General features: G+C 45.1%; 1 protein-coding gene across 1 annotated transcript in view; it reads left to right on the forward strand.

Moving 5' to 3' along the window:
• Positions 1–26,665, forward strand: part of LOC144681842 (FYVE, RhoGEF and PH domain-containing protein 5-like) — a 236,174-nt gene extending 209,509 nt beyond the window's left edge. The window contains exons 15-20 of the mRNA XM_078543880.1: positions 1,229–1,369; positions 3,324–3,426; positions 12,266–12,399; positions 12,716–12,844; positions 24,513–24,667; positions 25,456–26,665. Of these exons, the coding sequence (XP_078400006.1) occupies positions 1,229–1,369; positions 3,324–3,426; positions 12,266–12,399; positions 12,716–12,844; positions 24,513–24,667; positions 25,456–25,492 (699 nt within the window). The 3' untranslated portion in view covers positions 25,493–26,665. The remainder of the gene's footprint in view (positions 1–1,228; positions 1,370–3,323; positions 3,427–12,265; positions 12,400–12,715; positions 12,845–24,512; positions 24,668–25,455) is intronic.
• Positions 26,666–27,934: the final 1,269 nt, after the last annotated feature.

A 27,934-nucleotide genomic window follows, 5' to 3' on the forward strand; every position in this document is an offset into this window, starting at 1 on the left:
GTTAAATTCCATTTGCCACTGATCAGCCCAGCTGACCAGCCCATTGAAATCCTCCTGTAATCTAAGGCTATCCTCCTCACTATTTACCACCCCACCAATTCTCGTGTCATCCACGAACTTACTGATCAACCCTCCTACATTCAAGTCTAAATTGTTTTTCTATACCACAAACAGCAAGGGACCCAACACCGATCCCTGTGGAACCCCACTGGACACAGGCATCCAGTCACAAAAACACCCCTCGACCATCACCCTCTGCTTCCTGCCTCTCAGCCAATTCTGGATCCAATTTGCCAAATTGCCTTGGATCCCATGGGCTCTTACCTTTGTTATCAGTCTCCCAATTGCTGAAGTCCAAGCAGACTAGGTCAAATGCATTGCCCTCATCTACACACCTGGTTACTTCGAAAAATTCAATCAAATTGGTCAGACATGACCTCCTCTTAACAAAACCATGCTGACTGTCCTTGATTAATCCCTACCTCTCCAAGTGTAGATTTATTCTACCGCGATGCTGACTGCAGGACACTCTTCCCAGACTTGTCAGCAGACAGTCGAACCCCACACAGTCACATCTGGTATCTGCTGGTGTCTGATGTTTGGGCAAGAGGCTGAGCTCAGTGTGTGGTTTATAGGAGAGCTACACTGTGCTGACACAGTTGGAGAGTGAGTTGCTGCATTAAGTGATGGGGTGACTCCTGCTCACTGCAGGATTGGCAGCCCTGAACTTTTCTCAAAGGACATCCTGCAGAGTCAGAGCATCAGGAGAAACACTAAAGAAAGTGCAGAATCAGAGAGCTGATGATGAAAAACAGTACCAGAGTCGCATCGCTTTAATAAGTGGCCCTTAACATCTTTAAGACTCAAACATCTGGAGACTGAGCCATCAAATCCCATAGACCCTGGTTTTAATAGCAACCAGTAGGAAAAGAAGCAGGGCCAAAACCAACATGACTGAAACGTGGGAGCAACTTTATATTGAAGTGCCTGAAATGTCACCTGGAGGCTCACCACAAGAGGAACAAGACACAAAGAAACACAAAGTCTTGGTGACGGGACAGAAGGACTACACTCTGAATTCCGAGCCAGCTTTAAGCCATGGCCTCTCTGCTCATTGTATTTCTATCTAACTGTAATCTCTTTTCCTCTTCCTTTCTGTCTGTTTAGAATAATAATTCTCAACTTCTTTGTAAGTTAATGATTGTCTCTCTGTGTATGGTCCCTCCAGCTCTCCCTTCAGAAGACTGAAGGTGGCCTGGGTGCCAAGCCACCAATGCTGATCCCTGACTCCCGAGTGGTGGTGTGTATGATCTGTGCAAGTGACTTCTCCCTGACCTGGAGGCGCCAGCACTGTAACGCATGTGGGAAGGTGGGTAACTCCATCAGAACCCACTTACAACAACTCTGCATTTATATAGTGACTTTAACACAATGAAATATAGTGATAGGAGCAATCAAACAAGATTAGTTTGGATCATGGAAGGAGATCCTAGGACAGGCAACCAAAAGTTGGTTGATGAGGGAGTTCAGGGCCTCAGCACCTGAACGCACAGCCGCCAGTATGAGAGCGATTAAAGTCAGGGAGAATCAGAGGAGCGCAGATATCTGGGAAGGTTGTGGGCTGGAGGAGATTACAGATATAAGGAGGGTGAGGCTGTGGAGGAATTTGAAAACAAGGATGAGAGTTTTAAAATTGAGGTGTTGCTTGACCCAGAAACGAAGTAAGCCAGTGAGCACAGAGGTGATAGGGGAACAGGACTTGGTGCGAGTTAGGGCATGGGCAGCAGAGTTTTGGATTACCTCAAGTTTACAGAGGGTTGTATGTGGAAGAGCAGCCAGGAGTGCATTGGAATAGTCAAGACTACAGGTAAGAAAGGTATGAATGAGGATTTCAGCAGCTTTTAGATGAAGTGAGATAGGGGCAGAGGCAGCCTGTGTTATGGAGGTGGAAATGGGTAGTCTGAGTGATGGACCGGCGATGTGATTGGAAGCACATCTTGGGGTCAAAGATGACACCAAGTTAGTGAACAGACTGCATTCAGCTTCAAACGGTTACCAGGGAGAGGGATGGAGTCGGTGGCCGGAACCAAAGACCATGGTATCAATCTTCCCAACGTTTAATTGGAGCAGGTTTTTGTTTATCCAGTACATTATGACAGACAAGCGACGTAACAATTTAAATACAGTCAAGGGTTGAGAGAGTTGGTGGTGCGGTAGAGCTCTCTGTCATCAGCATACATGTGGAAACTTATGTTTTAGATGATGTTGCTGAGGGGCAGCATGTAGATGAGAAATAGGAGGGGGTCCAGGATTGATCCTTGGGGAACACCAGAGGGAACAGTACAGGATCAGGAAGAGAATCCACTGCAAGTGATTTTCTGGTTATGATTAGATGGCTAAGAATGAAACCAGGTGAGAGCAGTCCCACAGCCGGATGACAGTGGAGAGGGGTTGGAGGAGGATGGTGTGGTCGACCATGTGAAAGGCTGCAGGCAGGTCGAGAAGGGCGAGGAAGGAAAGTTTATCTTTCTCACAGTCACTTTGGATGTCACTGTGATTTGATAAGAGCTGTTTCGGTACGGTGGCAGGGACGGAAACCTGATTGGAGGGGTTCAAACATGGAGTTCCGGGAAAGACGGGCACGGATTTGGGAGGCAACAACATGTTCAAGGATTTTGGACAGGAAAGGGAAGTTGGAGACTGTTGTGATATTGTACGCATGCCAATGCAGACAGTAACATGTGCCTTTAAGAAGCTGCATAGATACTCAGTTCTGTTGAAGGGTCATGAGGAATCGAAACGTCGACTCTTTTCTTCTCCACCGATGCTGCCAGACCTGCTGAGTTTTTCCAGGTAATTCTGTTTTTATTTTGCATAGTGACATCACCATGTGTAAGGCTGGAGGATAAGAGTACAGCCTCCATATTAGATGTTCACTTTTGTCTGCACACTCTATTGCAGATACTCACTATTACCTGTGACCCTGTATCAGCAAGACTCTATGTACATCTTATGAGTCAGGCGCATCATCAAGTAATCAGCCTATGTAATTGTTAGGACCAAGGCCAGATCGAGGCCTGTGCGGAGCGGTATACAGTTGTTGCTAGTAATAAACTTTAGATACTTGTGTTTGACCAGAACCCTCATCAGCCTCAATATCTCACTTAGTATAGATAGCACAGAGACAGACCCCTTGAGGTCTACATCGAGATCCTCTTCATATAGGGTGGCAGCAGACTGCAACATACCACATCAGAGATGGGAATGTGGGGATAACAAGTGGTACAGTTGCACTCACACTCTCTCCTCTCTTTGTCTTATAGGTTGTATGTCGGACATGCTCCAGGAACAAGTATCCACTCAGGTATCTCAAAGGCAGGATGGCCAGAGTGTGTGACCAGTGCCACAGGGAGCTAAAGAGGAAAGGTAAGCAGAGTGTCCCACAACAGGGTGGTAGGCAAAGCACCTGTTACACAAGAAGTGGAGGGTGAGGGAGTCCTGGAACATGAGAAGGGGACATAAGAAGTAGCAGTAGGAGCAGGAGTAGACAATTCAGCCTCTCGAGCCTTGATCAAAGAATTTTTTTATCTCATGACATCTTCAATAGACACACAACTTTATTTTCTGTCAGCATGGTTCCTGAGGATGGCCCATGGAGGAGATCAGGTGAGTTGGCCTGGAGGGGGAGTAAGAGCAAAGGGTGGTGGGTAGGGCACATGGCTTGCCAGGAGTTGGCCCTAAGTTGGCATTGGGGCTATAAAAGGCCACTCAATACGATCATTGGCCTTAACTCCATTTTCTCACCCTCTCTCCATATCCAATTATTCCCTGGGAGGCCAAAAATCTGTCTATCCCAGCCTTAAATGTATTCAACAATGGAGCATCCACAACCTTCTGAGGTAGAGAATTCCAAAGATTCACAACCCTTTGAGTGAAGAAATTTCTCTTAATCTCAATCCTAAATGATCATCCCCTTATCCTGAGACTGTGTTCGAGATTCCCCATCCAGGGGAAACAATCTCTGTGTCTACCCTGTCAAGCCCCTTCAGAATCTTGTAGGTTTTACTGAGATCGCCTGTCATTCTTCTAAATTCCTGAGACTATCGACACGGTTTACTCAGCCTCTCATCATAGGACAAATATCCGTCCAGGGACCAATCTAATGATCTGCACTGGTGTGCTGCTTTGGGTTGCAGTAGAGTGCTTAAGTTGGAGTTTGGTGACTGAGGGAATTTAAGGGTTAATTTCTATCTAAAGTCTAGTCTTTCTTTAATTTAGTAATTAACTGAAAGTTGCTGTTTGGCGTGGAAGAAGGTGAGTTTTAGGCCAGCTTTAAAACAGGGTTTATACAGGCTCTGCTTGCAGCTACTAGTTGCAACTAGTTAATTAGATAACTGGCTTAAACAGGTTTTCAGAGGCTAGATTCAGAGAGTATAAAAACAAGCCATCTTACAGTGCTGACTTTGTCTGCACTGGAGTGCTGCTTTGGGCTGCAGTAGAGTGCTTAAGTTGGAGTTGGTGACTGAGGGAGTTCGGTGAGGAGGGAATGAGGTGATCCTTTGAGTACCGTGAGTATGGCCAGGTAAGTATTTAATACTTTAATCGCTTATAGTTTTTAAGGTGTTATTTTGTGGTTCATCGTTTGTAAGGGCTATATTCTGTAACAATGAGGAGCAGAGAAGAAGGGCCCTACAGTAATTGATATTATTTGATATTAAGTATCACCCAAAAGGTTTAATTTAATTTAAAGGGGTAAGTCATGGCAGGAGACCTCAAAGCCGTGGTGTGCTCCTCATGCTCTATGGGGGAAACCGGAAACATTTACAGTGCCTGGGGCCAGCATGTGTGTGGGAAGTGTCTCAGCTGCAGTTCCTGGAAGCCCGGGTTTCAGAGCTGGAGCGGCAGCTGGGGACAGTGCGGAGCAGCCGTGAGGTGGGGAGTATCATGAATAGCACGTATAGTGAGGTGGTCACACCGCAGGCTAAGAGTCCACTGGCAGGAAAGGAATGGGTGACCACCAGGCGGAGTAAGAGGACTAGGCAGGCAGTGCAGGCATCTCCTGTGGCTATTCCCCTGCAAAACAGATATACCACTTTGGATACTGTTGGGGGGAATGGCCTCTAAAGTGAAAGCAGCAACAGCCAAATTCGTTGCACCACGGTTGGCTCTGCTGCACAGGGAAGGAGTAAAAAGTGTGGGAATGCAATAGTTATAGGGGATTCAACTGTAAGGAGAATAGATAGGTGTTTCTGTGGCCGCAAACAAGACTCCAGGATGGTATGTTGCCTCCCTGGTGCTAGGGTCAAGGATTTCTCAGAGCAGCTACAGGACATTCTGAAGGGGGAGGATGAACAGCCAGTGGTTGTGGTACACATTGGTACAAACGACGTAGGTAAAAAAAGGGATGAGGTCCTAAAAGCAGAGTATAGGGTGTTGGGTAGTAAGTTGAAAAGTAGGATCTCAGAGGTAGTGGTCTCAGGATTACTACCAGTGCCACGTGTTAGTCAGAGTAGAAATAGCAGGATATATCGGATGAATACATGGCTGAAGAGATGGTGTGAGGGGGAGGGTTTCAGATTCCTGGGACATTGGGACCGATTCTGGGGGAGGTGAGATCAGTACAAACTAGATGGGTTACACCTGGGCAGGACTGGGACTGATGTCCTAGGGGGAATATTTGCTAGAGCGGTTGGGGAGGGTTCAAACTAAAATGGCAGGGGGATGGGAACCTATGCAAGGAGTCAGAGGAGGGGGAATCAAGGACAAGAACAAAAGACAGGAAGGGGAATAAGAAAGTGATGGGCAGAGAAATCAAGGGCAAGTATCAAACAGGGACTCAGTGAAAAATAGTGGGAACGGGACAAGTAATGTTAAAAAGACAAGCCTTAGGGCTTTGTGCCTTAACGCGAGGAGCATTTGCAATAAAGTGGATGAATTAGCCACGCAAATATATGTAAACAGGTATGATATAGTTGGGATTACGGAGACATGGCTGCAAGGTGACCAGGGATGGAGACTAAACATCCAGGGGTATTCAGTATGTAGGAAGGACAGACTAAAAGGAAAAGGCGGTGGAGCTGCTTTGCTGGTTAAAGAGGAAATTAACACAATAGTGAGGAAAGATATTAGCTCCGTCAATGTGGAATATGTATGGGTAGAGCTGAGAAACACTAAGGGGCAAAAAACTTTAGTGGGGTTGTTTATAGACCCTCAAACTGTAGTGGTGATGCTGGGAATAGCATTAAACAGGAAATTAGAGACACGTGTAATAAAGGAACACCTGTAATTATGGGTGACTTTAATCTGCTTATAGATTGGGCAAATCAAATTAGTAACAATACCGTAGAGGAGGAATTCCTGGAGTGTATACAGGATGGTTGTCTGGACCAATACGTTGAGGAACCAACTAGAGAACAGGCCATCCTAGACTGGGTATTGTGTAATGAGAAAGGAATAATTGGCAATCTAGTTGTGCGAGGCCCCTTGGGGATGAGCGACCATAATATGATAGAATTCTTCATCAAGGTGGAGAGTGACATAGTTGATTCTGAGCCTAGGGTCCTGAATCTTAATAAAGGAAACTACGATGCTACAAGGCACAAGTTGGCTACGATGGATTTGGAAACGTTACTTAAAGGGATGATGGTGGATAGGCAATGGCAAACATTCAAAGAGCGCATGGGTGAACTGCAACAATTGCTTATTCCTGTCTGGCACAAAAGTAAAACAGGAAAGATGGCCAAACCAGTGGCTTAGAAGGGAAATTAGAGATAGTATTAGACCCAAGGAAGAGACATACAAATTGGCCAGAAAAAACAACAGACCTGAGGATTGGGAGCAATTTAGAATTCAGCAAAGGAGGACCAAGGGATTGATTAAGAAGGGGAAATAGAGTACGAGAGTAAGCTTGCAGGGAACATAAAAACTGACTGTAAAGTTTCTATAGGTATGTGAAGAGAAAAAGATTGGTGAAGACAAATGTAGGTCCCTTACAGTCAGAAACAGGGGAATTTATAATGGAGAACAAAGAAATGGCTGACCAACTAAATACATACTTTGGTTCTGTCTTCACAAAGGAGGACACAAATAACATACCAGAAATGTTGGGGAACACAGGATTTAGTGAGAGGGAGGAACTGAAAGAAATCAGTATTAGTAGGGAAATGGTGTTGGGGAAATTGATGAGATTCAAGGCCAATAAATCCCCAGGGCCTGATAATCTACATCCCAGAGTACTTAAGGAAGTGGCCCTAGAAATAGTGGATGCACTGGTGGTCATCTTCTGAGATTCTATAGACTCTGGAACAGTTCCTACAGATTGGAGGGTAGCTAATGTAACCCCACTATTTAAAAAGGGAGGTAGAGAGAAAACGGGGAATTATAGACCAGTCAGCCTAACATCGGTAGTGGGGAAAATTCTAGAGTCCATTATTAAGGATTTAATAGCTGAGCATGTGAAAAACAGTGGCAGAATCAGACAGAGTCAGCATGGATTTACGAAAGGGAAATCATGCTTGACAAATCTACTGGAATTTTTCGAGGATGTAACTAGTAGAGTTGATGAGGGGGAGCCAGTGGATGTGGTTTATTTGGACTTTCAGAAGGCTTTCGACAAAGTCCCACATAAGAGATTAGCGTGTAAAATTAAAGCGCGTGGGACTGGGGGTAGTGTATTGAGATGGATAGAAAACTGGTTGGCAGACAGGAAACAAAGAGTGGGAATAAACAGGTCTTTTTCCAAATGGCAGGCAGTGACTAGTGGGGTGCCACAGGGATCGGTGTTGGGACCCCAGCTATTCACAATATATATTAATGATTTAGATGAGGGAACTAAATGTAATATCTCCAAATTTGCAGATAACACAAAGCTGGATGGTAGGGTGAGCTGTGAGAAGGATGCAGAGATGTTTCAGTGTGATTTGGACAAGCTGAGTGAGTGGGCAAATGCATGGCAGATGCAGTACACTGTGGATAAATGTGAGGTTATCCACTTTGGTAGCAAAAACAGGAAGGCAGATTATTATCTGAATGGCTATAAATTGAGAGAGGGGAATGTGCAACGAGACCTGGGTGTCCTCGTGCACCAGTCGCTGAAGGTAAGCATGGAGGTACAGCAGACGGTAAAGGAGGCTAATGGTATATTGGCCTTCATAGCGAGAGGATTCGAGTACAGGAACAGGGATGTCTTGTTGCAATTATACAGGGCCTTGGTGAGACCACACCTGGAATATTGTGTGCAGTTTTGGCTCCTTATCTGAGGAAGGTCTTGCTATAGAGGGAGTGCTGCAAAGGTTTACCAGACTGATTCCTGGGATGGCGGGACTGACATATGAGGAGAGATTGAGTCGGTTACGATTATATTCACTAGAGTTCAGAAGAATGAGGGGGGATCTCATAGAAACCTTTAAATTTCTAACAGAACTAGACAGGGTAGATGCAGGAAAGATTTTCCCAATGGGGGGCTAGTCCAGAACCAGGGCTCACAGTCTGAGGATATGGGGTAGACCATTTAGGACTGAGATAAGGAGAAATTTCTTCACCCAGAGAGTGGTGAGCCTGTGGAATTCGTTACCACAGAAAGTAGTTGAGGCCAAAACATTGTATGTTTCAAGAAGGAGTTAGATATAGCTCTTGGGGCGAAAAGGATCAAAGGATATGGGGAGAATGCGGGAGCAGGCAATTGAGTTGGATGATCAGCCATGATCATAGTGAATGGCGGAGCAGGCTCGAAGGGCCGAATGGCCTACTCCTGCTCCTATTTTCTATGTTTCTATGAACCTTCACTCTACAGCCTCTAATACAAGTATATCCTTCCTTAAATATGGAGATCAATACAGTGCACAGTATTCCAGGTGCGGTCTCACCAAAGCCCTGTACAATTGTTGCAAGACTTCTTTATTCCTGGACTCCAATCTCCTTGCAATAAAGGTTAATTTACCATTTGCTTTCCAAATTGCTTGCTGTACCTGCATGTTAAATTTCTGTGTTCCCTGTACGAGCACACTCAAGTCTCATTGAACATCAGCATTTACAAGTTTCACGCCTTTCAAAAATATTCTGCTTTTTCTATTTTTACAACCAAAGAGAATAATCTCACACTACGCCACATTGTATGCCACCTGCCATCTTGTTACCCTCTCACCTAACCTGGCTATATCTCTGCAGCCTCCCTGTGTCCTCCTCAAAGTTTGCATCCCCACCTAGCTTTGTATTGTCAGTCAGCGTAGATACATTATTTCTGTCTCATTGTCTATGTCATTAACATCGATTGTAAACAGCTGACGCCCCAGCCCTGATCCTTGCAGCACTCCACTATTTACAGTCTGTCAACTTGAAAATGTCCTGTTAATCCCTACACTCTACTTCCTGTCTGTTAGCCAATCCATTATCCATGCTAATATATTAACCCCCATTCCATAAGCCTTATCTTGCCTATTAATCTTTTATGTGATGCCTTATCGAATGGCTTTTGGAAATCCCAATATACTGTATCGACTGGTTCCCCTTTATCTACCCTAGTAGTGACATCCTCAAAAAACTCTAATAAAATTGTCAAACACAATTTCTCTTTAGTATAGCCATATTGACATTGTCTGATCATACTGTGGTTTCCTAAGTGCATTGTTATGCCTTTCTTAATAAATTCCAGCATTTTCCTGACATCTGATGTCTGGCTAACTGGCCCACAGTTCCTTGTTTCCTCTCTCTCTCTCCTTTCTTGAATAGTGGTGTTGCATTTGTTAACTTCCAATGCACTGCGACTGTTCTAGATTCTAGGGAATTCTGGAAAATCATAGCCAGTGCATTCACTTTGTCTGCAGCTAGCACCTTTAGAACCCTGGGATGTAGACCATCAAGACCTGGGGATTCGTTAGCTTTTAAGTCCCTTGAGTTTCTCCAGTACTTTTTCTTTGTTGATAGTAATTACTTTAAGTTCTTCATTCTTATTAGCTCCAAGGTTACCCTCTATTTTTGGTAAGTAATTTGTGTTTTCTATGATGAATACGGACACAAAATATTTGTTTAATGTTTCTGCCATTTCCTCATTTCCTTTGATAATTTCTCCTGTCTCTGCGTCTAAGTGACCAATGTTTATTTTAGCTACTCTCCACCTTTTTATGTTCCTGCAAAAGCTCTTACAATCTGTCTTCCCATTCCTGGCCAGTTGATTCTCAGATTCCATTTTTTACTTTTGAACAAACTTTTTGATTGGCCTTTGCTAGTTTCTAAAACAATCCCAATCCCCAGACTTGCTACCATTCTTTGCAACATTATAAACCTCTCCTTTTAAACTCATACTTAGTGACAGATAAAGTTTGATGTAGAGAGTGTCAGGTGATACATTTTAGTAGGAAGAATGAGAAAAGACAATTTAAACTAAAGGGTACAACTCTATATGGAGTGCAGGAGTAGATGGAACTGGGGGTATCTATGTATAAATCATAAAGGTGGCAGTGTAGGTTGAGAAAGTGGTTCATGGAGCAGACCGGATCCTAGGCTTTATAAATGGAGACACAGAGTATAAAAGCGAGGAAGTTATGATAAACCTTAATAAAAATGGTTCGGCCTCAACTGGAGTATTACATCCAGTTCTAGGTACCACACTTTAGGAAGGATGTGAAGGCATTACAGAGGGGTTTTTTTTATTGTACATAGGATGTGAGTACCAATGGCTAGGCCAGCATTTATTGCCCATCCCTAATTGCCCTTGAGAAGGTGGTGGTGAGCTGCCTTCTTGAACTGCTGCAGTCCATGTGGTATAGGTACACCCACAGTGCTGTTAGGAAGGGAGTTCCAGGATTTTGACCCAGCGGCAATGAAGGAATGGCGATATATTTCCAAGTCAGGATGGTGAGTGACTTGGAGGGGAACTTCCAGGTGGTGGTGTTCCCATCTATCTGCTGCCCTTGTCCTTCTAGAAGGTAGTGATCGTGGGTTTGGAAGGTGTTGCCTAAGGAGGCTTGGTGAGTTCCTGCAGTGCATCTTGTAGATGGTGCACACTGCTGCGACTGTGCGTTGGTGGTGAAGGGAGTGAATGTTTGTGGATATGGTGCCAATCAAGTGGGCTGCTTTGTCCTGGATGGTGTCAAGCTTCCTGAGTGTTGTGGGAGCTGCACTCATTCAGGCAAGTGGGGAGTATTCCATCACATTCCTGTCTTGTGCCTTGTAGATGGTGGACAGGCTTTGGAGAGTCAGTAAGTGAATTATCCACGGCAGGGTTCCTAGTCTCTGACCTGCTGTTGTAGCCACAGTATTTATATGGCTAGTCCAGTTCAGTTTCTGGTCAATGGTAACCCCCAGGATGTTGATAGTGGGGGTTCAGTGATGGTAATGCCATTGAATGTAAAGGGGCGATGGTTGGATTCTCTATTGTTGGAGATGGTCATTGCCTGACACTTGTGCAGCACGAATGTTACTTGCCACTTGTCAGCCCAAGCATGGATATTGTCCAGGTCTTGTTGCATTTGAACATGGACTGCTTCAGTATCTGAGGAGTCGCGAATGGTGCTGAACATTGTGCAATCATCAGCAAACATCCCCACTTCTGACCTTATGATGGAAGGAAGGTCATTGATGAAGCAGCTGAAGATGGTTGGGCCTAGGACACTACCCTGAGGAACTCCTGCAGTGATGTCCAGGAACTGAGCTGATTGACCTCCAACAACCACAACCATCTTCCTTTGTGCTAGGTGTGACTCCAACCAGCGGAGAGTTTTCCCCCTGATTCCCAGTGACTCCAGTTTTGCTAGGGCTCCTTGATGCCACACTCGGTCAAATGCTGCCTTGATGTCAAGGGCAGTCACTGTCACGAGAATGGTTCCAGGGAGGAGGAATTTGAGTCACGTGGATAGTTTGGAGAAGTTAGGTGTTTTCTCTAGAGTGGGAAGAGAAGGTTGAGAGGAAATTTGACAGAGGCATTGAAAATTCAGAGTAGATGGAATGGATGGATGGAGAACCAGAGGACACTGATTTAGTAGCAAAAGAAGCTAAGGCAACATAAAGAAAACATTTTTCCACAGCGAGTGGTTAGAATCTGGAATGAGCTGTTCAAGAATGTAATGGAAGCAGATTCAATCATGGCTTTCAAAAGAGGAGTGGATAATTATCTGGATAAAAAACAATATTCGGGGTTATGGGGCAGAGGGATTAGTTGAATTACTTTTGGAGAGAGCTGACAAGGACATGAGTGGGCAACATGCCCACATTCTGTGCTGTAACCGTTCCATGAGATGGTACTCTCTCTGATGAGGCTTCTTTTCTGCAGAGTTGATGACAGTTAATGAAAGATCTCCATCATTACTGACTCGCTCACCAGGCAGTGCCCTCTCTTCAGTGTTCCACATGATCCACACACCCTCCATTCGCAAACAGAAGAGGATACCCTCAGCACTGAAAGAGGTAGGTTGTCTACAGGGGGAGACCACTCCCAGTGACAGACACTGACCCCTAGGAGAGACCTCTCCCTGTGACAGACACTAACCCCCAGGAGAGACCTCTCCCTGTGACAGACAGTGACTCCGGGGTGGGAGGGGGAGGGGGTCAGTCATGGCAGGGAGACCTCTCCCTGTGAGTGACACTGACCTTGGCAGAGGGGTCCCATCTCCCTGCGGGTGACACTGACTTTGACCCCACGGCTCCCCCACTCTGTGGTTGACTCTGACTCCCTCACTATTGAGTGTGCTATTTCCTCATGGAATATTTGGTTGATTTTCAGGTTGCAACTTCCTCAGAAGGAGTATTGATGAGTGGATATCTCTTGAGGTGTAAGAGGAACAAGAGGCACTGGAAGAAACTCTGGTTCGTCATTCATGAGAAGGTGCTGTACACGTACGGAGCCAGAGGGGTAAGTGTCTGAATCACAACTCTCTCCTTTGCCCCTTTACTCTCTCCCTTTGCCCTTCCACTCTCTCTCCCTTTTCCCCTCCACTCTCTCCTTTGCCCTTTTACTCTCTCCTTTGCCCTTTTACTCTCTCCTTTGCCCCTCACCTCTCTCCCTTTGCCCTTCACCTCTCTCCCTTTGCCCCTCACCTCTCTCCCTTTGCCCCTCTTTGCCACTGACAGCCAAATTCTGTGAATGAATAAAACAATGCCAGATATTCCTATTGCCCTAATGTGGGGTATTATAGGATATTGCCACCCTTTGGATGCCTTCTCGGATATTGTTTATATCCTCTCCTTTCTTCCTGGAGTAGGAAACACTGAAACATCTGGTTAACAATGAATTGATGCCAATTGGATCATAAAACAGAACTCAGTGTATTAGAAACTAAAGCCCATATACCAGGCATTCCTTCAGGAGCTTTCAAGTTTATTGCCTTGACAGCTTACACTTGCCTCAGCAGGACTTGATTGGCGTTTCCACGATCTCTAGTCAGTTGTACATTTTGTTGATTTAATTATGTATCCACGAATGTGGGTCATCTGTCATCATTGTTTGTGTGTAAGCTGGTGACACGTGCATTGGTGGAATTAGCTTCTACCATTTGTTTTGTGCTTGTTCGTTGCACATTCTAAATGACTGCTTCTTTATTATCTGTAGACTTCAAATTTTTACTTCAATCCCAACATCCATATCACAACCCATATGCAGACTACAATCTCCTTGAATGACTTCCTATAAACCTGCTATATTTCATATCTCTTCTTATGAATCAATGTCTCCTAAACTCCAGGTCTTACCTTATATGACCATTAACCACTGCTAAACCAATCTTTAATATGTGACTATATATTTTATATTAACAGAAGTTTACTTGTAGCTACTTTACCTGGTACACCTGTGCTAATAGTGATACTTGGCCATATTTAGGCTGAAGGCTTTTGGAGTCTAAAAACTGAATTGATCACAGCGGATGTTTTTTGTTTTGTTCTTTCATGGGATGTGACCATTGCTAGCAAGGCCAGCATTTGTTGCCCATCCCTACTTGACCAACATTTGCAACAAGATAGATGAATTGATAGCACAGATTGAAATAAATGGGTGTGATATGATAGTCAATACAGAGACACGTTTGCACGGTGACTAAGGCTGGGATTTGAATCTTCAGGTTAGTTGACATTTCGGAAAGATAGGAAGAAAGGAAAAGGAATAGAGTAGGAGAGTAGAATGTGAGGGTTCCAAAGAAGAGTCATATTGAACTCAAAATGTTAACTGTTTCTCTCTCCACAGATGCTGCCAGACCTGCTGAGTTTTTCCAGCACTTTGTTTTTATTTCAGATCTCCAGAATCTGCAGCATTTTGCTTTTATAGAAAGGAAACGGGGGTAGGGTAGCTCTGTTAATAAAGGATGAGGTCAGTACAGTAGTGAGAAATGACCTTGGCTTAGAAGAGCAAGGTAGAATCAGTTTGGGTGGAGATAAGAAATAGCAAAGGAAAGAAGTCACTTGTAGAGATGTATCAAAACTCTCAACAAAAATATATTCAATTGAGAAAGAAAGATACAATTAGAAGGATGCACCATCCCTGACTGACTAAGGAAGTTCAAGATGGCATCAAATTGAAAGAAAAGGCATACAATGCTGCAAAAATTAGTGGTAGGCAAGAGGATTGGGAAAGTTCTAGAAATCAGCAAATGGTGACTAAAAAAGTAATAGAGGGAGAAATTGGAATATGAGGGTAAACTCACAAAAAATATAAAAACAGTAAGCGCTAATGCAAGTATATTAAAAGAAAGAGAGTAGCTAAAGTAAGTGTTAGTCCCTTAGAGGATGAAACTGGGGAATTAATATTGGGAAATAAGAAAATGGCAGAGAGTTTAAACAAGTATTTTTAATCTATCTTCATGGTAGAAGACACAAAAAGCATCCCACGTATAATAGAAGAAAATCAAGAGGCAAAAGGGAGGAAGGAACTTAAAACGATCACAATCACAATCACTAGGGAAAAAGTACTGGGAAAACTAACAGGATTAAAGGCAGACAAGTCCCCTGGACCTGATGGCCTGCATCCTAGGGCCTTAATAGATGTGGCTGCACAGATAGTGGATGCATTGGTTGTAACCTTCCAAAATTCCCTAGATTCTGGAAAGGTCCCAGTGGATTGGAAAACCACGAATGTAACACCTTTATTCAAGAAAGGAAGAAGACAGAAAGCGGGAAACTATAGGCCAGTTAGTCAAACATCTGTCATTGTGAAAATGCTGGAAGCTATTAAGGAAGTAGTGGCAGAATATTTAGAAAATCATAACACAATTAAGGAGAGTTGACATGGTTTTATCAAAGTGGGAATCATGTTTGACAATTTATTGGAATTCTTTAAAGAGGTAACAAGCAGTGTGGATAAAGGGGAATCAGTAGATGTAGTGTATTTGGATTTCCAAAGGGCATTCAATAAGGTGCCACATCAAGGGGATTGGGGGCGATATATTAGCATGGATAGAGGCAAAAGACTGCAGATGCTGAAATAAAAGCAGAAAATGCTGGAAAACTGCAGCAGATTTGGCAACGTTTGTGAAGTGAGAAACAAAGTTAACGGGCGGGATTTTCCGCTCCCTCCCCCAATGGCCGTCACAGCAGATGGGAGCGGAAAATATCACTTTCCTGATATAATAGGTTAAACAGGTTAACACATAAAAACAGGTTGTGATCATCCGCTCGAGAGCACAATGGCGGTGCGCATTTCCCACCGTGCCATGCTGGGGACGCCATCTCATACATTTGAATGTCACAAATGCTCATTGTGAAGACAGCTCACTGAAATCACCGCGCCCTTCCCAGGGAGGGGGAAACCATGTCAGCCCACTGTCAGCCGTGCCCAGCATGGTGTGCGCAGGAAGTGGGGAAGTGTAACATCACGCGCATTGGTCCGGGAGTTTTCTGGTATAATACAGGGCTGCGAATGGCACAACAATCAGGGGCGGCATCTGCAGCCTGTAGATGGAGAAAAGGTAGTGTTAGGGCACTTGAAGGTCTCATGGGGGTGGGTGTCTCTGTATGTCACTGTGCAAATAGGTCTCAAGATGGTGAGGGGTAAGTTCCACATGGGGCGCAGGCACATTCATCTCAAATGGTTCAGGGGGTAGGACAAGCATATCCACCATAATCACAATGGGATTAAGGGTTACAGGGGGAGGACCAAGAGTTATTGGAGAGAAGGAAACCTGAATATTAGGCTTCCCTGGGACAATGGGGAGGGGTGGTGGTGGTTTCCACAGTCACATAATAGGGAGGGTCCAAGCCGGTCTGGTAGTAAAACCTAAGCACCACCATCTTGAAACCTGAAACGATGGCGCAGTAGAAATTAAAAATGAGCAACAATCTGGCTCCGAGGGCCTCGAGGAGAAATGCTGCACTGCACTGGGGGCCTGATTAAAGGGACATCCAGCTGAACTGAGCAAATGAGATGCACAGCTGAGAAATATTAGGAGCCTTTCAATGACAATGCAGGGAATCAGGAGAGTTAATCACTAAAGTGCATTCATGTGAGACTACTCCCAAATCCTGCCACTAATGGAGCTCCTTGTAATAAGCCTTTGTTCCAAGTGTGGAAATTCCCCAGAGTGAGAATGACATCAAGAGCAAGTGGGCAACTGGACAAGCTGTTAGGAGCAGGAGGTCTGAATCTTGGTGCTGGCAAGTTCACATATGGAAACCGAAAGCCACCTTGAAATAATCTCACTCCCTCACCAAACATTTGTCCTCATCTGTATTCCAAAGAGTATAATCCTACAAGCAGCACATCCAATGCCTGGCCAGACCAATCTCATTGCAGACGGTCATGTAAGAGATGGGAAGCATAGTGTGATCCTTGAAACGGACATTGTGCTGGCCAGGATTTCAGTGGTGAATAGGTGCTGATGCTGGTACCAAGTCCTTGAACCCACAGTCACTCACTAACCATCGACATGTATAGGACCTTTGGAAGCTGATGCTCAGTCTTGTTGTCTTCTCATTGATCCTGCAGAGAGGGGAGACCTTCAGGAAGATGGAGGCTGCATTTACTGCTGCCTACATCGTTGCATACAGGCAGAAGAGAAGGTGGAGAAGATTGTGACAGTGGCACCAGGCTCACTAAAGAGAGGAGCTTCACCCTGATAAGCAAGAGGCAGCAGGGCCCCTCCGGACACAGAGGATGAGGCTCACAGAAACGCTGCATGTAGGCAGGCCCCAAGACCAAGGGTGTACAGAGCACAGATGTCTTTGCTGATGAGCAAGAGTCCGTGTCACTGATGCCTCCACATGTCCAGGGATCTGGTGGCTCACATCTGCCACATTCTCCATGAGTTGATGCCATGGGGACTTGCCAGTGGCTCTGAAAGTCACCACTGCTGCTAATTTCTATGAGAGTGGCTCTTTCCAGGGCTCCACTGGGGACCTCTGTGGTATTTCTTAAACTTCCACCCACAAATGCATGCAAGAGGTGACGGACGCCCTGTTTGCCAAGGCCTGCAGTTACGTGCACTTCACTAGAGATCAGGCTGGCCAGGACGCCAGAGCACTGGGCTTTGCTGCTGTTTCTGGATAGGTGCAGGGTGCCAGCCACTGCACTCATGGGGCTATAAGAGCTCCCTGGCAGCAGGAACTCCAACACATCAACAGGAAAGGCTTCCACTCACTCAATGTGCAGCTGGTCTGTGGCCACCAGAAACACATCATGTAAGTTTGTGTGAGGTACCCTGGAAGCTGCCACCACTGCTACATCTTGAGTAGATTGCAGACCCTGGACATCTTCAAAGGATAACACAACATCCAGGGTTGGCTCCTCGGTGACAAAGGCCACAAATTCCATCTGAGAGAAGGTACAATGATGTTCATTCCGCCACACAAACATTGGTAGGGCAGACCATTGACATCTTGAAGATGTGATTCCGATGTCTGGATAGATCTGGTGGAGCACTCCAGTGAACTCCCCAGAGGGCCTCATGGATCTTCGTGGTATGCTGCACCCACGCAATCTGGCCCTGCAAAGGGGCGCATTTGCCAGGTGCCAACATGGAGAAGCTGCACGTCTCCTCCAATAAGGAGGACATCGAAGGAGTTGGGGGTGTTGAGTTTGAGGAAGGTGAGGCTGCAGGGAAAGAGACCATAGCACAGGCCAGATGAGGCAGCCATTCGCGTGAAGCCCTCAGGACCATCCATGAGGAGGATGATGATATCATGGAGTTTCCTCTTGCATAAGTGTCCTCCATCATGGGCCAACATTAACACCAGCATTGCTGTTCCTCTCATTTCAACCATGCACCTCAATCTGAGAGTGAATAGTTAAACATCAGGCTCACATTTTCCTGATCCTTTGAAGGATGAAGCAGCCTCGGGAATGTCCTGGCTGAGATGAGGTGCTAACTGGAGGAGGGAGTCCCGGCATCAGATGTCAGAATGTGCTGCCTCTTCAAGCGTTTCTCCAGCATCCCAGCCTCAACGGCAGCCAGGAGCTGTTTCACCATCCTCAGTGGGCTTGCAGCTGTATGCCTTCAACCCGACAAAGTTCCTCCAGAAGATCCATCTCCAGCAATGGAATAACACATTCTGTGTAACATTATTGGTGAAATTGATGGGTGACATTTGGGCCAAGACAGCAGAGGACGTTACACAGGTGTTAATCCATTTGGAGATCACTCAGTCCTCTGTGTCACCTTCCCCATCACATCGATACCCTGCACTCTGCTAGAGATGTGGGCCAGCATTAAGCCGGATCTATCAATAGAGGTGAGGCACCTCAGGATGACCACATTCACACCCTTGCCTACCAGACATCAAGCTGCCTCCTCTTCAACACAGTCTCCCCTAAGGGCTAATTCTGGCTCTTGTGATCTTAAAAAGGCAAACACACCATGGAACCCTCAAGCTGATGCTTCATTGATAGTAAAGAACACACATCAGCTTCATTACATCCTTGCTACTGGCCCATTGCTGCCCTCATTGTTGTCCCACTCATTGTTGTCCCATCAAGATGCGAGTCGAGAGCATGCTCAAAGGTTCCATTGACTGCAACACATCACCATTGGGGGCGAGTGAATCAAAGCTTGAGCACCCGGGATACAATGTGTTTCTGGCTGATGCATATTTAATGAGCCGGGAAGCGGACAATACGGCGCGAAAACCCATTGAGGCTGATGGGAAAAACTTAGTGCACAGAGGGGAAAATCCCGCCCAATGTTTCAAGTCAAATATGACTTTTCCTCCAATCTGAAGAAGAGTCATGTTGGGCTTGAAATGTTAATAGACCTGCCGAGTTTTTTCAGCACTTTGTTTTTATTCATGTGGATTGAGGATTGGCTAACTAACAGGAAACAGAGAGTCGGGATAAATGGGTCATTTTAAGATTGGCAAACTGTAACTAATGGTGTGCCACAGAGATCAGTGCTGGGGCCTCAACTATTTACAACCTACATTAATGACTGGGATGAAGGGGCAGAGGGGCCTCCCTGTTGCTTGCCATTTCAACACACCATCCTGCTTTCATGCCCACATGTCCGTCCTTGGCCTGCTGCAATGTTCCAGTGAAGCCCAACAGAAACTGGAGGAACAGCACCTCATCTTCTGGCTAGGCACTTTACAGCCTGCTGGACTTAACATTGAGTTCAACAACTTCAGACCATGAACTCTCTCCTCCACCTTCATCCTTTTTTTTTATCCCTTTTTTCAATGTTCATTTTTATTTTTTTTATTTTTATCCACTTATTTTTATTTATTTTCATTCATTGTTTTATCCCCACCTTATCCTATTTTCAATCTTTTTTCCCACCACCCCAACCCACCCCACCCCACCCCCACTAGGGCCATCTGTCACTTGTTCATGTTATTCTTTCACTGAGCTCTGGCCCTTATTCTGCTATTATCACATTCTGCTTTCTGACCTTAATGCCACCATCTGCATCTCCTTTAGCCAATACCACTGCCATTAACACCCCTCTGTCCTTTAGTTCATGACATCAGTGTCAACCTCTCCTTTGCCCCCACCTATCGCTGGCCTTCTATCCAGCTTCACCTGCTCCAACCCACTTAAACAGTATAAATTTCATCACATTTCCACTTCTCTTCAGCTCTGAAGAAGAGTCATACAGACTCGAAATGTTAACTCTGTTTCTCTCTCCACAGATGCTGTTGGACCTGCTGAATTTTTCCAGCATTTTCTGTTTTTGTTACAGATTTCCAGCATCCACAGTATTTTGCTTTTATCTAAGTTTCTGGCCCTGACGGGGTAGATGCTGAGAGAATGTTTCCCCTGTTGGGGTATCTGGAACTAGGGGACACAGATTAAAAATAAGGGGTCTCCCATTTAATATGGAGATGAGGGGAACTTCCTACACTCAGAGGTTTGTGAATCTTTGGTATTCACTTCATCAGAGAGCAGTGAAGGCTGGATCATTGAATACATTCAAGGCTGAGTTAAACAGAATTTTTAAAAAATTCTTTCATGGGATGTGGGCTTCACTGGCTAGGCCAGTATTTGTTGTCCATCCCTAGTTGCCCTTGAGAAGGTGGTGGTGAGCTGCCTTCTTGACTCACTGCCGTCCATGTGGTGTAGGTACACCCACAGTGCTGTTACGGAGGGAGTTCCAGGATTTTGACCCAGCGACAGTGAAGGAACGGCAATATATTTCCAGGTCAGGATTGTGAGTGACTTGGAGGGGAACTTCCAGGTGGTGGTGTTCCCATGTTTCTGCTGCCCTTGTCCTTCTAGGTGAGCATATGAATAAGGAGCAGGAGTAGGCCACTCGGCCCCTCGATCCTGCTCAACCATTCGATCATGGCTGACCTGATTGTAACCTCAACTCCACATTCCTGCCTCCCCCCGATAACCTTTCACTCCTTTGTTAATCAAGATTCTGTCTAGTTCTGCCTTAAAAATATTCAAAGATGCTGCTTCCACCGCCTTTTGAGGAGAGAGTTCCAAAAATTCACAACCTCAGAAAAATTTTCTCCTCCTCTGTCTTAAATGGGTGACCCCTTATTTTTAAACTGTGACCCTGTGGTTCTAGATTCTCCCACAAGAGGAAACATCCTCTCTACATCCACCCTGTCAAGTCCCCTCAGGATCTTAAATGTTTCAATCAAGTCACCTCTTACTCTTCTAAACTCCTAGCCTGTCCAACCTTTCCTCATTAGACAACCCACCCATTCCAGGTATTAGTCTAGTAAACCTTCTCTAAACTACTTCCATCGTGTTTACATCCTCCTATAAATAAGGAGACCAGTACTGTACACAATACTCCAGATGTGGTTTCAGCAGTGCCCTGTATAACTGAAACATAACCTCCCTATTGTTGTACTCAATTCCCCTCACAATAAATGATAACATTTCCTGATTTACAGCGGTTCCTGGAATGTTACCTATGTCCTTTGTAGTGAAGACCAATGCAAAATACCTGTTCAATTCATCTGCCATCTCCTTATTTTCCATTATTAATTCCCCAGACTCGCGCTATATAGGACCAATGCTCACTTTGTTAACTTTTCTTTTTTAAATATCTATAGAAACTCTTACTATCTAGGTGGTAGAGATTTCAGGTTTTGAAGGTACTGTTGAAGGAACTGTGGTGGGTTATTGGAGTGCATTTTATATATGGTACACGCTGCTGCCATTGTTCACCGGTGTTAGAGGGAGTGAATGTTTAAGGTGGTGGATCGAGTGTTGATTAATCGGGTTGCTATGTCCTGGAGTTGTGAATGGTGCTGAATGCCATGCATTTATCAGCAAACATTTCCACTTTTGACTTTATGATGGAGGGAAAGTCATTGAAGCAGCTGAAGATGTTTGGGCCGAGGACACTAATCTAATGGCTTGCTTTCACTTCCAATCTATTTGCTTTATCCAATCTATATTCTTTAAAATTTCCTTGAACATATGTGTAGTCAAAGTTATGGTGTAATGATCTTCATATTTTGTGGTATTTGCCTACTCCAGGGAGACCATTGTACTCCTCAATATGTCTTCTGGCCATTCTCCCTTAGTGTTTCCTGACACAAGCAAATCAATTCTCTTGTTGTCCTCCGTCTGGAGCCTTTTATTATTCCGGCAAGGATTTCATCACACCCTTCTGTTTTTCCTGGCTTCTGTTCTTTTCCAGTTCTAAATATTTCACACTGCAGAGGATCAGGACCTAAATCATTCTGGGAAGCATCCTGTCAAGAGATGGTTACAAATGGAAAGAATTCAGCAGGTCGGACAACATCTGTGGAGAGAGAAAAACAAAGTTAACATTTCGAGTCCGTATGACCCTTCTTCAGAGCAGACTTCATATGGACTCAAAACATTAACTCTTTCTCTCTCCACAGATGCTGCTGAGTTTTTCCAGCATTTTCTGTTTTTATTTCAGATTTCCAGCATCTGCAGTATTTTACTTTTATGTTAAATGTAAAGAATTGCTCAGCATAAGAATGAGTAGAGATCTTAATGATCAAACTGTGATTTGGAGTGTTTTGTTATACGGCGCTGAAACGTGGACCTTAAGAAAAGCAGGCATCCAAAGATTAGCAAGTTGAAAAGGTGGTTCAGGAGAAGGATGGAGTGGGTCAGTTGGAGAGAACATAGGAGTAATGAAGGGTACTCTCAGGAGGAGGAATGAGTATTTTTGAATAGCATCAAGAAAAGGCAGCAATATTGGATTGACCATATTCTAAAACATGAAAGCTTGCTGAAGGAGGTGTTTGAAGGAAGATGAGAGGGAAGTAAACCAGGAGGGAGAAAGAGAATGATGTTAAGACAACTTGAAGTTGAAAATGGGAGGTTCCTGTGAGCAGCTGAAGAGCAGAGCATGAGATGGTGAGGTGTGGAGAAATGAGCTGAGGAGCTATTCCCAGGCAGATCATGAGTCCCTTTTGGATTCACATTGCAGAACGTGATCTTTCCTTATTCCACAGGCTGTACCAACTGGGTTGTACCAGTTTTCGTACTGGTCCCTATGGAGGAGAGGACACAGCTAGCAGCAGTTTTTCTGGATTGTTTTGGGTTCTGCTGTAGACGTTCAAGGTCTCTACAATGAGAAGGCAGGGCTCAGTGCTAGCCCCAATCCTGGTCAATGTAAAAAAAATGACCTACCAAAAGACTCATCCCACAAGGTCATAAATGCTAATGACATCTGTTGTGCCTTCCAAGCTCCATCCTCTGCACCCTGGACCAGGCCCTTAACGAAGACATTACAAAGTTGACGGACTACTGCAGCACATGGCGTCTCATGCCGAATCCCTCTAAAACCATATCCACTGTATTCCAACTCCACAATGCCAGTGCCAAAAAGAATTGCATATCTTCATGGAGGGCCAGAGACTAAAGCATGATCCCAGCCCAACATACTTGGGCGTGACTCTACTTAGGACTCTGTCCTTCCAGGAAGATCTGAAGAAAACAGCAGCAAAGGTCAAAGCCAGAAACAGCTTACTAACCAAACTTGCTGGATCTACATGGGGTGCTGCTTCCACAACACTCCAAACCTCAGCACTTCCCTATCATACACCACAGCAGAGCACTGTGTACCTGTCTGGAAAAAGTCATCACACATACATCTACAATGCGTGATTTGATCTGCTGTCAGGCAGGCTACAGAGTTAGTGTTAGATATTTAAGTCATGCCCTTTTCTTTTTGAAGTCACCTTGGGTGTCACTGAGAAAAACAGGGGAGTTCTCCTGATGTCCTGGCCACCATTAATCACTCAGCCAAGACCATCAAAAGCCCTGGTTATTTATCTCTCTGCTGTTTGTCGGATCTTGCTTTGTGCAAATTAGCTGCTGTGTTTACCTACAAAACAAGTGACTACACTTCAAAAATACTTTAAAATTTATTAATTCATGGGATGATATATGCACCACTGGCTAAGCTAGCATGTATTGCCCATCCCTACTGGCCCTTGAGAAGGTGGTGGTGAGCTGCCTCCTGCATTGGCTGTGAAGTATTATGGGTCACCCTGAGGTTGTTGAAGGCACCCAAGCCTCTGGGGGAAGGAACAGCAAATTCACCTTTAAAGAGACAGGCCAAGTAATTGTATCCTAGTCGCAGAATAATATATTATGTGTTTCTGGGTATCATGCCATCCAAAAGATATAACATCTCTGGCCCTATTCATGCTACATTTCAGGGCATAAACATGGAATATTATGCCAAGGCTAGTTATGTAGGGATTTGTATTCCCTGGATTGGCACTGATTTAGGGAAGAGTGATGGGATGGTGAAATTAATTACTCTAGGGACACCTTTTGCACCCACAGAGTTAGAGCTGTACTGTATTGTATACAGTCCTTGGGGTAGACGAGGGTTGGACTAGAATGAACTAACATTCAAAATGGAGAAACAACAACAACTTACATTTATATGGCACCTTTAATGTTGAAAAACGTGACAGAGAATTCCAGAGCTTAGAGCCCAGGCAGCTGGAGGTATGACCACCAATGGTGGGGTGATGCATAGGATCTGAGAGCTGGAGAAAATGACAGAGATAGGGAGGGGCAAGACCATGATGCAATTGGAAAATAAGGATCAGAATTTTATAATTGGGACACTGGCAACCAATGTAGATCAGGTTAAAAAGCCTCGTTAAAGGTTTAATATTTGGGTGTTCATCTATTTATGTGACAGAACAAGGCTGCTGCAGAGAGCTTGCCTCTATTGGGCTTCACTATCAAGGGATCGAAGGATGATGACCCCCCCGGACCCAGTGTGCTGTTCCAACTTTACCACAAGAACATCCTTTACTATTCCTTCAAAGCTGAGGACACCCACACAGCACAGAGGTAGGTGCTGCCCTCACTCAGCAAGGTTACTCAGTCTAGACAGGGGTGGGGGTGCAGGGAATGCTGTGCGGATAGGTTTGGTGTCTGTGCTTCAGTCAGCTTGAGGTTCCAGGCATGTTTTCACAGCCAGCTTTGAGATGAAGATGGGGTGGGAAGTGGTGCCAGTTTGTTAGTCATTCCAACCCTGAATGTAGCCCCATGTACAGGCTGAAAAGCCTGTGATTTGGGGTATCCATTAATCAATGTGAATGGCAGTAGAAAACTGAACAATGTAGTGGATTGGCTTTGAATGTGGGTGCTAAGCACAGTCAGAATGAGGTGTTGTTGCCGTGTGCATGTTGTCTAACCATCATAGTACTGGGCAAGTACTCAGCCTGTAGTGTTTTGCCACAGTAACACAGGAATGTGCAGGATCTGCAAAAGGCATGGCTTGCAGGAGATGAGAGGGCACACTGTGGCTGTGCCTCTGGGTCTGCTGAAAAACAGGGAGATAGAGAAGAGGATGCAGAGAGGGCAAACTCAATGCCACTCCCTCTGCCAAGCTGGAGTTGGACTCCTCGATGCTCCTTGATAGTGACAGGGAGATGTCTGGCAGTCTAACCCAACATCTTGGTGTGGATGCACATTGAGCATCACTCATCCCATCCCATTTGAGGTCCTTATCCCAACTCTATACTAGCCTTCAGGGTGTGTGCAGTGCTAGTGGCTAACTATCCGTTCTCACTGTAGTGCTTGCTGACTGTATCTGTTCTCACTGTTGATTCTGAACTGTTTTGACACTGTTTCAGATGGATTGAAGCTATGTTTGAAGCCTCCATATTATAGCATCCGTGGGCCCTCACCATGTGAGATATTCCTTTTTTTGCTCTGTCCTCCAGTGGGTGTGCGAGGAGATCATCATGATTTGCTACTATAAGATATTCCTCGCAGCACAAGACAATTAAAGGGAAGTTTTTGGTTGTATTCCGCTCCAAGTGCTCTCAATCATTCACGTCCAGCATTCCACACAAATTGCCAATTTTATCATAATTAAACAAGTTGCTCCTCTTCCCACAGCCACTGCAACAAGTTCTCCCTACTCTGGAATATTGGGAGCAGCAAGTGACTCCAATGCAGCCGGAACACTGGGAAATGAAAATACCAGCCGTCTGATTTAAAATGTTCCTTTTGGGTGTTTGAGGTTCCCTTGAATAGCAAATCAGTCCCTGATTGATCAGGTTCATGGTGAAGGAGGAATAGGGTTGTGTTGGGGTGGAGTTGGTGTCAGTGCATTGCAGTCAAGATCAGGCTGCAGCAATAGGTGTCAGTCACTTCCAAGTTGGGATTCCTCTTGAACCCGAGTCAATGCTGTTAAACAATCCAGCTTCAGTAATGCTCAGCACCCACTGTATAGAGCTGAGCTGGGCTGGGCTGGTTTGGCTCATTCTTTTCCATTGGGTTTATTGAGCTGTCTTGGCAGCAAGACAGAAATGTAATCTTTTGCTTGCTGGACGAACAGGACGTATGATTGTCTGATATAAATGAGGTTTAAGGGCCATCCATGTGTACAAAACCTGGTAATCTTCCTGCCCTATCATTGTGTATTGAAACTGCAGCAAGGGTCCTCTTTGGGACTGCACTCAGACAGCTGCCAGGAGGCTGAGTCTGACCTTGGAGGGTGGGGTCTGACTGCTCGCTGAAGGTGGGCTGAGCCTCAGGGCTGTAGGCATCTCGATGACTTGAAAAGGGTCCTTTATGATTTGTTAGTGATTGTAAAACAACAGTGCCTGAACTAGAACTAATCTCACTGGAACTGAATAAAGTGTACTATAGAAACTTGGAATTCAAATAATGTCCTGGAAATGGCTGAGCAGGAATTGTAAATGTATAATATATTATAAATAGTGATGCCTGCTGTAGGCTGGAGCCAACACTTGATGATGACTGATTGCAAAAAAGGGAAAAGTAAGAATGTCTGAAAGGAAAATATTAGCAATCAATAAACATTTTGAAATCGCATGTTCTATTTGTTGCCTCTCATTTCAGGTTCGGCATTCTGTTGTTGGAAGATCCAAATATATGCCAGCCCAAGTTTTTTCCTGTAATGTGTCTCCCAAAAGGAGTATCCCTGGGAAAGATACTGGGCTCTCACCCAAACCCTAACAGTGATGACCCAAGCTCTAATGCAGTGTTACTGACTTTAAACCTATCCTAAACTTATTAACATTAATTAATGGTTCTCCACCATTTCCGACAGCTCAAGCATGATGCCACCACCAAACACATCAGCCCCTCCCCCCCTCCCCTCCCCCCCTCCCTCCCCTCCCTCCCCTCCCCCCCTCCCTCCCCCTCTTCCCCCCTCCCCCTCCCCCTCCCTCCCCCCCCTCCCCCCCCCTCCCCCTCCCCCTCCCTCCCCCTCCCCCCACCTCCCCCCCCTCCCCCCCCGGAAGCAAATCAGAGGTGGCCTCAGAGGTGATTGACTGCCAAGGCAGGTTGGTGAAAAGGCTCCCCCTTGGTTTTTTGAGACTTTGTCCCAGTTGTTTGCTTACATCTTAGTCCCTCTAGCCCTCACCCCTCCTACCCCACCCACTCCCCTTGCCACCTCTGTGCTCCCATGACAACCCATGATAGCCCAAAGCACCCCCCATGGTTTCTTACAGCCCCCATGTCAACTCATGGCCCTTCCGTGCCTATTCACCAATTTGATTGTGAGCCCGGACCCATAAAAGGATCGTGTGAGTGGGAAGTTGAAGCTATTGATTTTGTTTCATTGACACCTTCATGTGGTTATAAGTTTTTCTTCTGTGATCTGTTTTCTCACTGTCTCAATGTTTATTTACACCAGATTAAGAAGTGTGTTGTGCTTAAAGTTTCTGGTATTAATACTTTAGTGGTCTTTTTGACTGACACTTTCATAAGATTGGAGGAACACAAGTTTTTTTTCATAGCATTATGAATGGGTACTTTTTCCTAAGCAGTTCCACACATATCATTGCTATTCTTGGGGTCATTGATTCTGTACATAGTGTATACTGGGTGAATGGGCATGGAAAAGCCATGAGTTGGCCTGGAGGGAATGAGAGGGCCTTTTGGAGTGGGTGGGGGCATGAGTTAACATGGGAAGGCAGGGAGCATGGGTAAGACCTGTAGAAGGTGCCTTTCAAAAGGTTCCTGAGTCTAGACTGTGGTTCAGGAATCTTCCAAGATCCATGAGCCACGAGTCATGGAGAAGCTGTCCTGAATCCACGAAAATAGCATGGGGCTTGGCGATGCCTACCTCGCAATGGA

This window comes from Cetorhinus maximus, chromosome 6 (genome assembly GCF_964194155.1).
Source record: "Cetorhinus maximus chromosome 6, sCetMax3.hap1.1, whole genome shotgun sequence".
Lineage (NCBI taxonomy): Eukaryota > Metazoa > Chordata > Chondrichthyes > Lamniformes > Cetorhinidae > Cetorhinus > Cetorhinus maximus.